The sequence below is a fragment of the Nyctereutes procyonoides genome, unplaced genomic scaffold, assembly GCF_905146905.1.
Source record: "Nyctereutes procyonoides isolate TBG_1078 unplaced genomic scaffold, NYPRO_anot_genome, whole genome shotgun sequence".
NCBI lineage: Eukaryota > Metazoa > Chordata > Mammalia > Carnivora > Canidae > Nyctereutes > Nyctereutes procyonoides.
Genome location: NW_026575131.1, coordinates 33,801,747 through 33,819,394, shown reverse-complemented (window position 1 = coordinate 33,819,394; position 17,648 = coordinate 33,801,747). Strand labels below are relative to the sequence as shown.

Genomic DNA, 17,648 nt, shown 5'->3' with positions numbered 1-17,648 from the left:
GCCAAATACATCAATAAACATAATGAATCTAATCTAAGTGAACCAAAACTCATTAAGAAAATAACTGATTGGGGACGCCTGGGTGGCTCAGCGGTTGAGCGTCTGCCTTCCTCCCAGGGCGTGATCCTGGAGTCCTGGGATCGAGTCCCACGTCGGGTTCCCTGCATGGGGCCTGCTTCTCCCTCTGCCTGTGTCTCTGCCTCTCTCCGTGTCTCTCATGAGTAAATAAATAAAATCTTTAAAAAAAAAAAAAAAAGAAAATAACTGATTGGAATAAATCAGTTGGAATACCTTCTAGAATACAAATATACTTAAAAGCATAAGAACACAGGAAGGTTGAAAATAGTATTTTTAAAAAAATGCTAACCAAAATAAAATTGTTATTGCTACACTAATAAAAATAAGACAAAGCATTATTAGGGATGGTGAGGGTTGTTAATATAGATAAGGATATAGCATATCAAGAAGGTATAGCAATTTTGAACATGCATGAACCTGACAAAATACATGAAGCAAAAAGTGGTAGATTCAAATAAAGATTCAATTCAGTATCTGAATTGAGAAATTGTTATACCTGTGGAGAAATTTTTTTTTAAGGATTTGTTTGTTTTAGAAAGCATGAGTGGGAGGGGGGTGAGAGAGAATCTCCAGCAGAGTCCATCCATGCTGAGTGCGGAGCCCAAAGTGGGACTCTTGTCTCATGACCCTGAGATCATGATCCAATCCAAAACCAAGAGTCAGATGTTAACCAATAGCACCACCCAGGCACCTTAAAATGGCATAGAAATTTATAAATTCTTTATTTAAACAGAGATTTCAATGTAAAAATCAAGAACAGCAAGTTAGTCCAGTTAACATATCAGGTTCTTTGTTCAGTAACTGGAAAATATTTTTCTCAGGCACACATGGATATTTACAAAATTCATTTGTACTAGGACATAAAGGTTCAGATAAAATTTAAATAGCTATTGTAAAGTGATCTCTAATTACAGGTAATTTAGAAGTTACTAACAAAATGAGTTTTTAAAGTACTATATATATGTATTTGGAAATAAAAATCACACTACCTGAGTAATTTGAGTTAAAAAAAAAAAAAACCAGAAATCATAAATACTTGGAAAGAATGATAATGGATATATTCCAGAAACACATAAATTCAAGAGAAGGTGTATTAGAAAAGAAAACCTGTCAGTATGCAAGGTGTACTTTTCCATCTTAAGTTAGAAAAAGGAACAACAGAATAAATAATGAAAATAGGGATACCAGTCATAACATACAAAGCTGAAAATTGCCTGTTTTGGAAGAAATAACAATGAATCTCCAGAAAAGACTGATCAAGAAGATAAAATTACAAGAGAAAATGACATAATTACCAGTAGAGATTAAATCATTAGTGAATATTTTATGCCAAAAATTCTAAAAAATAGGTGAAATGGGAGAAGTTGCTGTAAAAATTATAACTTTAAAGGGTGCCTGGCTGACTCAGTTCGTAGAACATGTGACTCTTGATCTTGGGGTTGTAAGTTCAAGCCCCATGTTGGGTGTAGAGATTACTTTTTTCAAAAAAAAAAAAATCTTTAAAAAAAAAACTGACTTAAAAAGAAACAAAAAGCTTGAAAGTCCTCTGATCGTTAAATGTAGATTTCTAGATCTGTCTCCTCAGGCCAGGGAAGCAAAAGCAAAAATACACTGTTGTGTCTTCATCAAAATAGAAAGCTTCTGTACAGCAAAGGAGACAGCAAAACTAAAAGATAACCTACTGAATGGGAGAAGATAGTTCCAAATGACATACCTGATAAAGGTTAGTATCCAAAGTATTTAACTTACACAACTGAACACAAAAAAACACAAATAATCCAGTTTAAGAATGAGTAGAAGACATGAACAGACATTTCTTCAAAGAAGACAGAGATGGCCAGCAGACCTATGAAAAGATAATCAGCATCACAACATCAGGGAAATGCAAATCAAAACTGAGATAGCACCTCACACCTGTCAGAATGGCTAAAATCAAAAACAATTATTGGCAAGGATGTGGAGGAAAAGGAACTGTCATGCATTGTTGGTGGGAATGCAGACTTGGTGCAGCCACTGTGAAAAGCAGTATGTTCAGAAAATTAAACAGAACTACCACATGATCTAGTAATTTCACTACTGGATATTTACCCAAAGGATATGAACACATGGATGGATGCAAATGGATAGGTGCATCCCTGTGTTCATAGCAGCATTGTCTAAAATAGCCAAATTATAGAAGCAGGCCCAAGTGTCTGTTGACAGATGAGTGAATAAAGGAGATGTGGCATATATACAATGGAATATAACTCAGCCATAAAAAAGAAGGAAATTTTGCCATTTGCAAAAACATGGAACTAGAGAGTATAAAGCAAAATAAGTCAGAGAAGGACAAATACCATATGATTTCACTCAAATGTGAATGTAAAAAAAAATGAACAAATTAAAAAGACAAACTGAAAAAAGACTTGAAACCAGATCTGGTTAAATCAGACTCAAGAAACAGATGACAGGGCACTTGGGTGGCTCAGTCAGCGAAGCGTCTACCTTTGGCTCAGGTCACGATCCCAGGGTCCTGGGATCAAGTTCTGAATCCGGCTCCTTGCTCTGTGTGGAGTGTGCTTCTCCCAATTACCCACCCTCCCCTTGTGATCTTTCTCTTTCTCATGCTCTACTCTCTCTCAAGTTAATAAATAAAATCTTAAAAAAAAGAACAGATGGTAGTTCTAAAATGATGAGTGCCATGTTGAGAATATCTTGCTTTATGGAGTTCAGAAGGGCCATTTGTTTTTCTTTTCCACTGTGGTCTCTAAGATTTCTAGAGATAGAATTGTTGAATTACCTCCTTAAAGATAGTGCTCCTTTTGAAGTGGTTCGTTCAGGCTTAAAGAAATGTGATAGTTTTTATCTCTTTAAAACATGTAAGAATATATGAGATAATAAGATTTTTTTTTTTAATTTATGATAGTCACAGAGAGGGGGGGGGCAGAGACACAGGCAGAGGGAGAAGCAGGCTCCATGCACTGGGAGCCCGATACGGGATTCGATCCCGGGTCTCCAGGATCGCGCCCTCGGCCAAAGGCAGGCGCCAAACCGCTGCGCCACCCAGGGATCCCAGTTTTTTTTCTTTTATATAACTATTTCCTTCCTTTGATCAAAGCAATTGCTTGTAAACTAGGAGCTTTGCCATCGTTTTTGTTAAAGACAAAAGCAAAGTAACACAAGGTATATTGCCGTCATAGTATTCTGTCAACTACTTTTTAAGGTATATCCTCCAGGTATTCCATATAATGAAATGTTTGTTGCTTAGCTTTTGCCTTTCAGGAAAATTTGAATAGAATATATTCTTTTATGTTAGAGTGTACTAAATTTTCATAAATTAAGCAACAACAAATTTTTATGCTATTGCTTTTGTTTTTTAGTCCAAAGACAACCTGGGCACAATATGTGTTTCTTATTGAAACATCAGAGATTGTAATAGGGCTATAGCAGGAGAAATTGAAAAGCGGGATAGCCTAGAGAGACATTATGATTCAAGAGAGAAAGCCTCTAGTTTTTGACATCCTTCTGGCTCTTGGTGCAAAGGCAGTATTTGTTGTATTCTGAAGCCAAATGTAAAATGATATTCACCTATTTTAAATTATTAGTGACTCCTTTCAAAGTATAAACAAGAATTTTGAAAATTCTATAATTTTTTTAGAAAAAGAATTTTTATTTGGAAATTACTTTTTTTTACATTTAGTTATTCTATGTTTACTAGCATATGTTACAAATATTTTAAAGATTGGAATACATCTATTCTTGTATAATTCAAATTTTGTGTTTACAATTATTATTCCTCTTAGAGTTAAATGCCTTTCTATTTAAATCTGTATAAATTTTTGGGAAGATTTATAAAGTGAGCTGTGCTTTAGATAATATTGATGACTTGTTTAGGAAACAGTACCACTGGAGCGCCCTTTGAGTACTGTGAAACAAGAACAGCCGAGAAAATGGATTGAAGATTTGAACAAGCAAATAGAAGATGATCAGCAAAGAAAAATAGAGGAAAAAATTACATCTTCAAAGGTAACTTGACAAATTTATGTGGATGATATAAAGGGAAAAAACAATTTTAGAATCTTTAATTATAAACCTTAAAGTATCCTAAAACTATTTGATAAGACTAGACTAGTATTCAGATTATTTCACATTTGCTCTTGTAAACCTTTTATTGAATGTATTTTAGTAAGTGATTTTGCATAGCTCCTTAAAACTACCTTTTTAGGAATTTCCTGATTCTATGAATTTCTAATATTCTCCACATTAGTGTCTAAGTATATGGAATCAGTAAAGAATGTAGTTCCATTCATTTTTATGATGATAACTCTGTTCAGTGGCAACTTTTAAAAATCATGTTTGATCGTCGTTTTAGGACTTTATACATGAGAACAATTGGAAAAATTCTTAGTAATTCTTGTTTATCATGATTAGGGTGAGGAACATGACAGATGGGCAATGCATTTTGATTCATTAAAGAACTATCCTGCTTCTCAGTCTCAACTGTCCTCTCGGTCAATACACAACCAACCAGAGTACTTCTGTGTCTCTCCGGACACTCAGGAACTGTCTGATATCAGCAATGTTTATACACCAACGACTGGAAGCCAGGTTGAACCTTCAGAGGAGGAGCATATAGCAAAACCCGTTAGAGATATGGCTATGGCAAATAGTCAGAAAACAAAGTAAGTTTATTTTTCAGTACTAATGCTTAAGAAAGTGTGCTTTTATGAAAAGGACTGTCATCATATTTATAATACGTCTTAACTGATTGAAGTTTGGTATTTTTCTTTAAAGTGAAATGACTAGTGGATATATCTGGAAAAAATGATTTAGCATCCTGTTAAATCTACCTTTTGGGGGTTTTGAATAGCTAAAATGTCTATCTTGCCAGCTTTCTCCGTTCTATGACTGCTCTCCTGGATCCAGCTCAGATTGAAGAACGTGACAGGCGACGACAGAAACAGTTAGAACATCAGGTATTACATTGTAAAACACTGTTCTTTGCTTTAATAAATAATAGTCATGGCCAGTGGATACCTAAATAAATGGAAATAAAAATTTCAATATAAATGTACAGCATAGGCACTGTCCAGTTCTGTGATGAATCTGATTCTTACTGAAGCTTACATTTACATTAAGATTATATTCATTTTGAGAACCAGACAGTATCACATAGTATAGCCAGCCACCTGCCTTCCAGAAGAGTAGGTCTTTAATATAGAAGTCGTATATGTGAAATGGTACTAAATCTTAAGTTAGTATTGTTTATTTTTTTCTTTGGTTTAGTTCTGAGTTCTGTTCAGGATGAGAATTCGTTCTTTTAAGGGAACTATATAGGGCATTGAAGTAGAATTCTGATTGAGAAATCTAGCAGATAAGAAAGGACTAAGTTTAAAATTCTCTCCTAATTTTTAGTCTTTAACACTAAAGGAACTTAAGATTCTGAATAATTCTTTAAAACCTCTGATACATGGAGAATTTGGTTTAATTAATATTGCTACTCTTAATCAGTCAAATGTATTATAGAACATATATAATTTTCTGCACTGTGCTAAGCACTGAGAATTTTTTTTCTTCAGTTTTCGGATTAGTTTTAACAGTCCTCTGGGGTTAAAGAAAAAGCATATAGAATCAGACAGATGAGATATGGGACTAATACATTGGAAATTTGACATTTTAACTTTACTTATATATGTAATACTATATTATATATTATCTGATATTGATAAACTTATTTTAGAAATACAAATAAATGTTAAAATGGATTTTTTAAATTTATGGCAATGCTTTTTGTGATTTATGATTTATGACTAGAAAGCCATCACTGCTCAGGTAGAAGAGAAACGCAGGAAGAAGCAACTGGAAGAACAGCAAAGAAAGAAGGAAGAACAAGAAGAGGAGCGTCGCTTAGCGAGGGAACGAGAAGAGATGCAGAAACAGTATGAAGAAGACATACTTAAGCAAAAACAAAAGGAAGTAAGTACATATTAAAATTTTTTTATTGAAATATAGTTAACACAGTGTCACATTAGTTTGAGGTGTACAACAACATAGTGATTCAAGGGTCCTATATATTCTATGTTCACAAGCGTTCCTTACACATTATTATAGTACCATTGACTGTATTCCCTATGCTGTTGCTTTCATCCCTATGACTTATTCATTTCATAACTGGAAGCCTGTACCTCCCACTCCCTTTCACCTGTTTATTAACCCTCTCTCCCCCACTACCAGTTTGTGGGTCATTTTTGTGCTGGTTTGATTTTTTTGTTTGGCTTTCCATTTTATCTTTTTAGATCCCACCTGTAAGTGACTTCATATGGTATTTGTCTTTCCCATCTGACTTATTTCATTCAGCATAATACCCTCTAAGTCCATTCATGTTACTGCAAATGGCAAGATCTCCTTCTTTTATGGCTAAATAATACTCTACTTTTTGTATATACCACATCTTTATCCATTCATCTGCTGATGGATACTTGGGTGGCTTCCATATCTTGGCTATTATAAATAATGCTGGAGTAAACATAGTGGTACATATATCTTTTGTTTCCTTTGGGTAAATATTCAATAGTGGAATTACTGTGACGTATGATAGATAGTTCTACTTTTAATTTTTTGAGGAAAGTCCATACTGTTTTCCACAGTGGTTATACTGATTTCCATTCCCACCAGCAGTACATGAGGGTTCCCTTTTCTCTGCATCCTCAACGAACACTTGTTATTTCTTGACTTTTTGGTATTAACTATTCTCATTAGGGTAAGATGATATAGTTATGGTTTTGATTTGGATTTTCCTGATTATAGTGATGTTGAGTGTCTTTCCCTGTGCCTGGTAGCTATCTGTATGCTTTGGAAAGCTGTTTGTTTGGGTCCTTTGCCCTTTTTTAAAAATCAAATTATTTTGGGGTGGGGGAGGCACCAGAGTGATTTAATCAGTGAAGAGTCTTACTCTTAATTTCAGCTCAGGTCATGTTCATCAGATCAGGAGACCAAGCCCAGTGTGGAGCCTACTTAAAATCCCTCCCCCACATTACCCCTCCTCACATGCGCAAGCAAAGGTGCTCTCAAAAAAAAAAAAAAAAAGACATTATTTGGGGTTTTGATGTTGAGTTGTACTAGTTCTTTGTATATTTTGGATGTTAACTCCTTTTGTTTGTAGATACATATTGTTTGTAGATATCTTCTCCCGTTCAGTAATTTGCCATTTTGTTTTGTGGATGGTTTCCTTGTTGTACAGATGCTTTTTTATTTTGATGTAGTTACAACAGTTTGTTTTTGCTTTTATTTCTCTTGCCTGAAGAGACACATCTAGAAAAATGTTGCTAAGGCCAATGTTTAAGAAGTTACCGCCTGTTTTCTTTAAGGAGTTTTATGGTTTTAGGTTTCACAGTTTAGATCCATAATCCATTTTCAGTTTATTTTTTTGTGTATGGTAGAAGAAAGTGGTCAGTTTAATTCTTGTGTGTATAACTGTCCAGTTTTCCCAGCACTATTTATTGAAGAGACTTTTTCCCATTGCATATTCTTGCCTCCTTTGTCGTAGATTCATTGACCAGGTAAGCATGGTTTTATTTCTGGGCTCTCTATCCTTTTCTGTTGATCTGTCTGTTTTGTGCCATTATTATACTTTGATTACTACAGCTTGAAATGTGAGATTGTGGTATCTTCAGCTTTGTATCTGCTTCCTCAAAAATGGTTTGGCTATTTGGGGCCTTTTATGTTTCCATTCAAATTTTAAGATTATTTGTTTTAGGGATCCCTGGGTGGCGCAGTGGTTTGGCGCCTGCCTTTGGCCCAGGGCGCGATCCTGGAGACCTGGGATCGAATCCCACGTCTGGCTCCCGGTGCATGGAGCCTGCTTCTCCCTCTGCCTATGTCTCTGCCTGTCTCTCTCTCTCTCTCTCTCTCTCTCTCTCTCTCTCTCTCTCTCTCTCTGTGACTATCATAAATAAATTAAAACTTATAAAAAAAAAGATTATTTGTTTTAGTTCTATGGAAAATACTATTGGTATTTTGATAGGGATTGCATTCAATCTGTAGATTGCTTTGAGTAGAACGGACATTTTAAGTGTTAATTTTTCCTATCCACGAACATGGCAGTATTTATATTATTAATAACATAGAGTAAAACTGGATGTATTTTTAAAGGAAAAGTAATCAGAAGTTGAACATTTGCAGTTATTTTGAAATTTTGAAGGTATATGCAAAAACACTGAAGTTTTGCATTAAAAAGTTATGAATGTGGTATGCCTGGGTGGCTCAGTGGTTGAGCATCTGCCTTCAGCTCAGGGCTTGATGCCAGATGGAGTCCTGTATCGGGCTTCCTGCAGGGAGCCTGCTTCTCCTTCTGCCTATGTCTCTGCCTTCTGTGTCTCTCATGAATAAATAAATCTTTTTTTTAAAAAAAGTTATGAACGTATAGGAGAAGCTGGAGAAGGTTTAATTATTTCAAGAGATTGGTTCACCAGTGCCATATTGCTTTGGTGGTTTTCTCTGTTGAGAAGGGTCAATACAATGGAATACAAAAGTTATCCATGTGCTTCATTTTGAAATGTTTTCTAAGCAGTGATTATTAAAAATATTCTGTATGTGTTGAAATGATTGGCCTTTCTGTCTGTATTCATTAGTGAACAGGGGCATATGTTTGCAGTGATTGGCTGGGATTAATGATACATTTTATTGCTGTGTTAGAGGTTTCCTGTGTGCTAATATATAAGAGCCTTTTTAAAAAGAGTAGATACTTAGTTACCTAGGAGAACATCTCTATTAAGTGGTGTAGACATCATAGATATAATTGTGTCAGGTGCCATGTGTGAATTGACCTCACGTGAGCAAATCCTACAATGACGTTTGATTGCCAAGGATTTGTGAGGTTTAGGGGTAGAGCAATGACCATTTCCCCTGGCTCTGGGAGATGGGGCCCAGAGCATGCATTTTCTTGCTTTCATTCCATACTTAGCTGATGAAGCAGCGATAGTCTGGGATCTAATTTCATTATGTTGAATTGGCTTGAGCCAACTACTCCTTTGAAATAACTATAGATCTGAAAAAAATAAAAGGATCATTTGTTTGAATTGAAGGAAATGACCTTAACCTTGTGTTTTACATCTTAATAATATATTTTTAATCTTAATGGAGTTCTGATGGAATTGAACCTGGTTTTAGAAACTTTGAAAACTTTATTACTATAAACTTCAGTGGGTAAAGGAGTTCTATATTTGTGGTCTAATATAGCTGGAGAAAATGATACTAAAGTGTAAGTTACAAAAGGGAGAAACTTTGCTGTGTTGTTTTCCAGTATCTTGAATAGTGCCTGGCCCCTAGGAGGAGCTTGTCTGCTCAGAATAGTTAAGTAGTCTGGGTGGCTCAGCAGTTGAGTGTCTGCCTTTGGCTCAGGGCATGATCCTGGGTCCTGGGATCAAGTCCAGCATCGGGCTCCCTGTGAGGAGCCTGCTTTTCCCTAAGTCTCTGCCTCTCTCTGTGTGTCTCTCATGAATAAATAAATAAAATCTTAAAAAAAAAAAGTTTGTTCATGATAACTATGTTTAATAATTTTGTGTACTTCAATATTAATAGGAAATCATGACTCTCAAGACAAATGAATTGTTCCAGACAATGCAGAGAGCACAGGAGCTAGCACAGAGACTGAAACAAGAACAGAGAATACGAGAATTGGCTCAGAAGGGACATGATACATCTGGATTGATTAAAAATCTTGGTGGTAAGCACTTTGCTAGAATTTTTTTTTTTTTAGAATTTCACTTATAATAACTTTTGAAGATGACTTTAACTGCCTATTTTAAATACTTTTAATACATTTATTAACATTTTTTTAAGGAATTTCAGACCTTGAACTAATGTAACTTTATATTGCTTATTTTATTTGAGAGATTGCCTTAAGAGCAGAACTAAATAATGTTACACTTTCCAATAATCTTTTATGATGTAGGAAAGATGTTAGGGTTTGAAGCTGATAGCCAAGAAAGAATTGAGACGTCTTTGGTGCAAAAAGGTGGTTTTATTAAAGCATGGGGAGGGGACCCATGGGCAGAAAGAGCTGCACTGTGGTCATGAGGTAGTGACCCATTATATACTTTCTTTTTCTTTTTAACCCATTATATACTTTCAAGTTGGGAGGAGGTTAGAGAGAATGTAAGTCTCTAAGGAATTTTGGAGGCAAGGTTTTCAGGACCTTGCAGGGGCTAGCTTTTGTTAGGAAAAGGTCATTTATTACTGTCTAGTAAAACCTTAATTTTATTAGGGACCCTTCAAATGTATATTGGTGGGTTATATGCTTGGGGATGATTGCCAACATGTATCAAGTAGACTTACAGGATTCTGGGGGCTAAGATTGCCGTTTGTCTTTAGCAAAGTGTCAGCATCCTGGCAGTTGAGTTCCTAGAGGAATGTTACTCTGCCTGTTTCAGGGACTGGTCAGTGGGCTGTAAGTAGCAAGGAAATTTAATAATTTTTTTCTGCCTTTGTTTTCCATATCATTTTACATAGATTTCCTTATGTTTTGCTCATAGTAGGTAAAATGTATACTTTTTTACCCAATTTTTTTGGTGAAATCTATGTAGTGATCTCTCTATATTCGATAAGGGAGAAAAATGCAGGTCACTTTTTGTAAGAAACTTTGGGATAGTCCTTTTACATTTTCATTGCACTGTTCACACATACTGATTGCACCAAAAGTCTTGTGCGTATTAGGTTGCTGCTACACATATTTTCTGTTAATCTTCCTGAACTGTCATTATTTGGGTAATATATTTCTCTTGTCAGTTGATGATAAAAGTGGAATATGCTACATCTACTAACAACCTTTCATATTTAGGATATGGCTTGGATGATGTCAGTGGTAAAATGAATACATGTATTAATTCTACAACCTCTCCCAAAAAGGATACTGCTGTACAAACAGGTATTCGTTTAAAACTTGTGATTTGGTTTAAAATTTACTTAAAATTAATGTCACAGTTAGAATTAAACTCAATTTAGAATTGAGCTCCTGATTAAAAATGAAAGGAGTAGGCATGTCTGGGTGGCTCATTTGTTTGAGAGTCTGCCTTCAGGCTCAGGTCATGATCCCAGAATCCTGGGATTGAACCCTGCATCAGGCTCCCTGCTTAGCGGGGAGCCTGCCTCTGCCACTCCCCCTGCTTGTGTGCATGCGCTCTCTTTCTCTCTGTCAAATATGTAAATAAATAAAGTCTTAAAAAATGAAAGGAATTCAAAGTTTTCAGTAAGAATTAGAAAATAAAGGAATGTCCTCGGTTTTAATTTCTCTGTAACAACTTTATTGAGGTATAATTCACATAGCATAAAATTAACCCTTTTAAAGGATACAGTGCAGTGTTTTTTAAGTTTTTTTTTTTTAAGATTAATTTATTCATTAGAGACACATGGAGAGGCAGAGACAAAGGTAGAGGGAGAAGCAGGCTCCCTGCAGGGAGCTTGGTGCAGGACTCAATCCCAGGACCCTAGATCATGACCTGAGCCAAAGGTAGCTGCTCATCCACTGAGTCCCTTAGGTGTCCCTCAAGTTTTTTTTTTTTTTTAAGATTTTATTTATTTATTCACAAGAGACACGGGGGGAGAGAGAGGCAGAGACACAAGCAGAGGGAGAAGCAGGCTCCATGCAGGGAGCCCGACATGGGACTCGATCCCGGAACTCCAGGATCATGCCCTGGGCCCAAGGCAGGTGGTAAACTGTTGAGCCACCCAGGGATCCCCGCCCCTCAAGTTTTTATTTAAATTTTTATTAACATATGTGGTGAAAATGTTTCAGGTGTAGATAGAATATAGTGACTCATCACTTAGTAAAATACCCAGTGCATACACAAGTGCCTGTTAATACCAATACCCATTTAGCCCATCCCCCCCGCCCACTTCCCTCCATCACCCATCAATTTGTTCCCTCTAGTTAAGAGTCCCTTAGGGTTTGCTTCCCATTCTTTTTTCCCCCTTTCCCTATCTTCATGTGTTTTGTTTTTTAAATTGTTTTTTAAATTTTCATTCATAAGAATGAAATCATATGGTATTTGTCTTTTCTGACTGACGTACTTCACTTAGCATAATACCTTCTAGTTCCACCCATATTGTTGCAAATAGCAAGATTTCATTCTTTTTGATGGCTGTGCTATTCCGTCTCTTTATCCATTCGTCTATCAGTCCATGGACATTTGGGCTCTTACCATATTTTAGCTATTGTTGATCATGCTGCTGTAAACATCATCGTTCCTGTGCCCCTTGGATCAGTATTTTTGTGTCCTTTGGTAAATATCTAGTAGTGCAACTGCTGGGTTGGAGAACAGTTTTACTTTTACCTTTTTGAGGAACCCCCATACTGGTTTCCAGAGTGATTACATCAGTTTGCATTCCCAGCAACAGTGTGAGAGGTTTCCCCTTTCTCCACATCCTTTGACAACATCTGTTGTTTCCTGTGCTGTTAATTTTAGCCATTCTGACAAGTGTGAGATGATATCTCATCATGATTTTGATTTGTATTTCCCTGATACTGAGTGATGTTGAGCATCTTTTCATGTGTCTATTAGCCAATCTGTATGTCTTCTTTAGAAAAATGTTGTCTTCTGCTCATTTCTTAACTGGATGACTTATTTTTTGGGTGTTGAATTCGTTATGTCCTTTATAGAGTTTGGATACTGACCCTTTTTCAGATCTGTCATTTGCACAGATCTTCTCCCATCCTTTAGGTTGTCTTGTAGTTTTGTTGATCATTTCCTTCACTGTGCAGAAGCTTTTTATTTTGATGAAGTCCCATTAGTTCATTTTCGCTTTTGTTTCCCTTTCCATTTCTAGAGACGTGTCTAATAAGAAGTTGCTACAGCTGAGGTCAGAGGTTTCTGCCTGTGTTTTCCTCTAGGATTTTAATGGTTTCTTGTCTCACATTTACATCTTTCATTCATTTTGAATTTATTTTTGTGGATGGTATAAAAAAGTGGTCCAGTTCATTCTTTTGTATGTTGCTGTCCAGTTTTCCCAACGCCATTTGTTGAATAGATTAGTTGACCATATAGTTGTGTGACCATTTTTGAGTTCTCTGTTCCACTGATCTGTGTGTCTGTTTTTGTGCCAGTACCATACTATCCTGATTACTACAACTTTGTGATATAGCTTGAAGTCCAGAATTGTGATGCCTCCAAATTTGCTTTTTCAAGATTGTTTTGGCTATTTGGTGTCTTTTGTGGTTCCATACGAATTTTAGGATTGTTCTAGTTCTGTCAAAAATGCTAGTGGTATTTCGATCGAGATTGCATTAAATGTATGGATTGCTTTGGTTAATACATTGTAACAGTATTTATCTCTCAGTCCATGAGCATGGAATGTTTTTCCATTTCTTTGTGTTGTCTCTAATTTCTTTTCTTAGTGTTTTATAATTTTCAGAGTACAGATCTTTTACCTCTTTGGTTAGGTTTATTCTTAGGTATCTTAAGCTGTTTGGTGCAATTGTAAATGGGATTCAGTCCTTAGTTTCTCTTTATGATGTTTCATTACTGTTGTATAGAAATGCAGCTGATTTCTATATATTGATTTTTTTATCCTAACTTTAATGAATTTATCATTTCTAGCAGTTGTTTGGTGTGGAGTCTTTTTGGTTTTCTTTTATGGGGTGGTTTTCTTTTTTAAGTTTTTTTTTTTTTTTTTTATAATTTTTATTTACTTAGGATAGTCACAGAGAGAGAGAGAGAGAGAGAGAGAGAGGCAGAGACACAGGCAGAGAGAGAAGCAGGCTCCATGCACCGGGAGCCCGACGTGGGACTCGATCCCGGGTCTCCAAGATCGCGCCCTGGGCCAAAGGCAGGCGCCAAACCGCTGCGCCACTATGGGGTGGTTTTCTATATAGAGTATCATGTCATCTGTAATAGAGAAAGTTTGACTTCTTCCTTGCCAATTTGGATGTCTTTTATTTCTTTTTGTTGTCTGATTACTGAGGCTAGGACTTCTAGACTATGTTAAATAGCAGTGATGAGTGGATGTCCCCCTCTTGTTCCTGACTGTAAAGGAAAGCTCTCCGTTTTTTCCCCATTGAGGATGATAGTAGCTCTGAGTTTAGTTTATGGCCTTTATGATGTTGAGGAATGTTCCATTTATCTCTACTTTGTTGAGGGTTTTTATTAAGAATGGATGCTGTATTTTGTCAAATGCTTTTTCTGCATCTATTTAGAGGATCATATGGTTCTTATCCTTTCTTTTATTATTGTGGTGTATTATGTTGATTTGCAAATATTGAAATATCCTTGCAGCCCAGGAATAAATGCCACTTGATTGTGGTGAATAATTCTTTTAATGTCCTGTTGGATTTGATTTGCTAGTATTTTCACATCCATGTTCATTCATCAGGGATATTGGCCTATAATTCTTTATTAGTGGGGATCTTCTTTTGTTTGTTTTTTAAGATTTTATTTATTTATTCATGAGAGACACAGAGGCAGAGACACAGGCCGAGGGAGAAGCAGGCTCCATAGAGGGAGCCTGATGTGGACTTGATCCCGGGACTCCAGTATCATGCCCTGAGCTGAAGGCAGACACTTAACCGCTGAGCCACCCAGGCATCCCTCCATTTCTGTTTTTATTGTTTGTTTGTTGGGACCTGATTTTTGATTACTGATTCAGTTTCTTTGCTGGTTATGGGTCTGTTAAAATTTTTTTCTTCCTGTTTCAGTTTTGGTAGTTTATAAGTTTCTAAGAATTTATCCATTTCTTCCAGATTGCCCATTTTGTTGGCATATAAGATTTCATAATAGTCTCTTAACTAGGGCACCTGAGTGGCTCAGTGCTTGAGCGTCTGCCTTTGGTTCAGATTGTGATTCCGGGGTCCTGGGATTGAGTCCCACACAGGACTTCCTGCATGGAGCCTGCTTCTCCCTCTGCCTATGTCTCTGCCTCTCTCTCTCTCTTACGAATAAATAAAATCTTAAAGAAAAAAAACAAACTTAATAATCTCTTATAATTGTATTTCTGTGGTGTTGGTTGTGATCTCCCCTCTTTTATTTGAGTCCTTTCTCCATTTTGATAAAGCTGGTTAGGGATTTATCAATTGTATTAATTCTTTCAAAGAAACATTTCATTAATCTGTTCTATTGGTATTTTTGTTTCTGTACCATTTATTTCTGCTGTAATCTTTATTTCCTTTCTTCTGCTGGCTTAGACATTACTGTTCCTTTTCTAGCTCCTTTAAGTGTAAGGTTAGGTTGTGTATTTAAGACTTTTCTTGCTTCTTGAGGTATGCCTTTATTGCAGTATACTTCCCTTTTAGGACCACCTTGCTATATCCCAGAGGTTTTGGACTGTCATGTTTTCATTTTGATTTGCGTCCATGCATTTTTTAAATTTCTTAAAGAGTTTCCTGGTTAACCTCATTCTTCAGTAGGATATTCTTTCATCTCTATGCATTTGTGGTCTTTCCAAATTTTTTCTTGTGGTTGACTTCAGGGTTGTAGCATTGTGGTCTAAAAATATGCGTGGTAGGATTCTCCGTCTTTTTGTTTTTGTTGAAGGCCATTGTGACCCAGTATGCGATCTATTCTGGAGAATGTTCCATGTTCACTCAAAAAGGATGTATTCTGATGCTTTAGGGTGACACTCATGTTCATAGCAATTATTAGTCACAATAACTAAAAGGTGGAATCGATCCAAATGTCCCTACAGATGAATGGATAAACAAACTGTGGTATACACCTACAGTGGTATATTACTCAGCCTCAAAAAGGGAGGAATTAGGACACAAGCTATACAAATACATGAACGAACTTCGAGGACATTATCCTCATAGGAAAACAAGCCTGTCCTAAAAAGACAACATAGGATTCCACTGATAAGGTACTTAGTCAAACTCATAGAAACAAAGTAGAATGGTGATTGCCAGAAGTGGGCAGAGAAGGGAAGGGGAAGTTAATAGGTATAGAACCTTTTTTGAAAACCAAAAACTATGTAAATGCTTTTGAAAAAAAATAGTTAAAATAATAAATTTTGTGTTTTACAACAATTGAAATTTAATCCTCTGAAAATTTTTCTTTAGATGACTTAAATACAGGAATGTTCACCATTGCAGAATCATGCTGTGGATCAATAATAGAGAGGGAAATTCTAAATTGCTCATCTCCTGAGATTCCTGCAGAATTTAATGACCAGTTTAATAAAGACAAACAGGAACTAATCAATCAGGATAAAGCAGCCAACTTAGAAAAAGAAAACAGTTGGTATAATGATCAGTATGAGTTTGCAAGGACAGAGAAAAAACATATGAAGAAGTGTCCTAAAAGGCCTGATTGGAATATAAATAAGCCACTCAAAAGGTATATTCCGGCATCAGAAAAGTACCCTAAACAGCTTCAAAAGCAGAGAGAAGAAAAAAAAGTAAGAAGGCAGATGGAACTGCTTAATTTGGTAGAAAGAAATAATCCTGGACATCTCTCTCAAAATAGAGGGACTTCACCAGTTCTTCCTTCATCTCAAGAAGCTGAGGCAAGGTTCAGGTGGCATCTAATCAGAAAGGTAACTCTTCTGTCTTAAAGTATGTATTGATGTTTCTGATGAAAACAGTTCCCCACATGCTTATTTTGACAAGACTGTTCTGGATCTAAGCAAGAATTTAAGAAATTTGCTTTCATTTGTACCAGGCATTTGTCATGGGCAAATCCATCATGCTGTTGCTTTTTGTAAATCAAGTTTTATAGGAACACATCCAGGCTCATCCTTTTATGAATTGTCTGTGTCTGGCTTAGAGTAGTTCCAAGAGACCACCACATGGCCCACAAAGCCAAAAGTATTTACTATTGGGTCCTTACAGCAAGACTTGACACTTAATACCATTAATCTATACAGGGTTTCATTATTCAAATAGCCATTTAAAACTCATTTGTATTTCATATAGACAGGATAATTTTACAAGGTCAGGAATTACTGCATTGGTTCCCTGGGACTGAAAAAAATAAAATCTCTTTATCCCATTATTTAGTATCTTGTTACTCCATTATTATCCTCAGATTATTTCAAAAAGTTATTAAATATTTGTGGGGACATACGGCAGTACTATTACCTCTCTCTGCATTTATCTGCCTTTCAGGAGGAACCTCTGAAAAGTGATTCTTTCAGCAAGGAAAGGTATGTTATGGATTGGATTGATTGCATAGCTACTTAGTGCTGTGTGGTAAAAAAGTACAAAATCTTTGCTCAGACTATAGGTAAGATCAAAGCATGTATATACATGAAGTCAGTTACAGTAAACTGTAGGGACTTTGAGGTGAGATACAGAAGTTTAAGGGAAGGGGATCCCTGGGTGGCGCAGCGGTTTGGCGCCTGCCTTTGGTCCAGGGCGCGATCCTGGAGACCGTGGATCGAGTCCCACGTCGGGCTCCCGGTGCATGGAGCCTGCTTCTCCCTCTGCCTGTGTCTTTGCCTCTCTCTCTCTCTCTCTCTGTGACTATCATAAATAAATAAAAATTAAAAAAAAAAAAAAGTTTAAGGGAGGTGTGGCTAGCATTTATCTACAATTTGAAGACCCAGTTAGGACTGGGCCTAAGCATTTAGGTAGCAGTGTAGGGGAGGTATTGTCTGCAGACTTAGCC

At 36.3% G+C, this 17,648-nt stretch overlaps 1 protein-coding gene across 9 annotated transcripts in view; it reads left to right on the top strand.

The window, feature by feature from the left end:
* Positions 1-17,648, top strand: part of CCDC66 (coiled-coil domain containing 66) — a 47,040-nt gene that overhangs the window by 25,959 nt on the left and 3,433 nt on the right. For 8 of the 9 annotated variants that reach the window (XM_055344101.1, XM_055344104.1, XM_055344098.1 and 5 more), the window contains 8 exons: positions 3,952-4,083; positions 4,489-4,739; positions 4,949-5,033; positions 5,872-6,033; positions 9,637-9,781; positions 10,895-10,981; positions 16,100-16,575; positions 17,147-17,184. In XM_055344101.1, coding sequence (XP_055200076.1) covers positions 3,952-4,083; positions 4,489-4,739; positions 4,949-5,033; positions 5,872-6,033; positions 9,637-9,781; positions 10,895-10,981; positions 16,100-16,575; positions 17,147-17,184 — 1,376 coding nt within the window. The remainder of the gene's footprint in view (positions 1-3,951; positions 4,084-4,488; positions 4,740-4,948; positions 5,034-5,871; positions 6,034-9,636; positions 9,782-10,894; positions 10,982-16,099; positions 16,576-17,146; positions 17,185-17,648) is intronic. The other variant, XM_055344099.1, reaches the window with a different exon arrangement.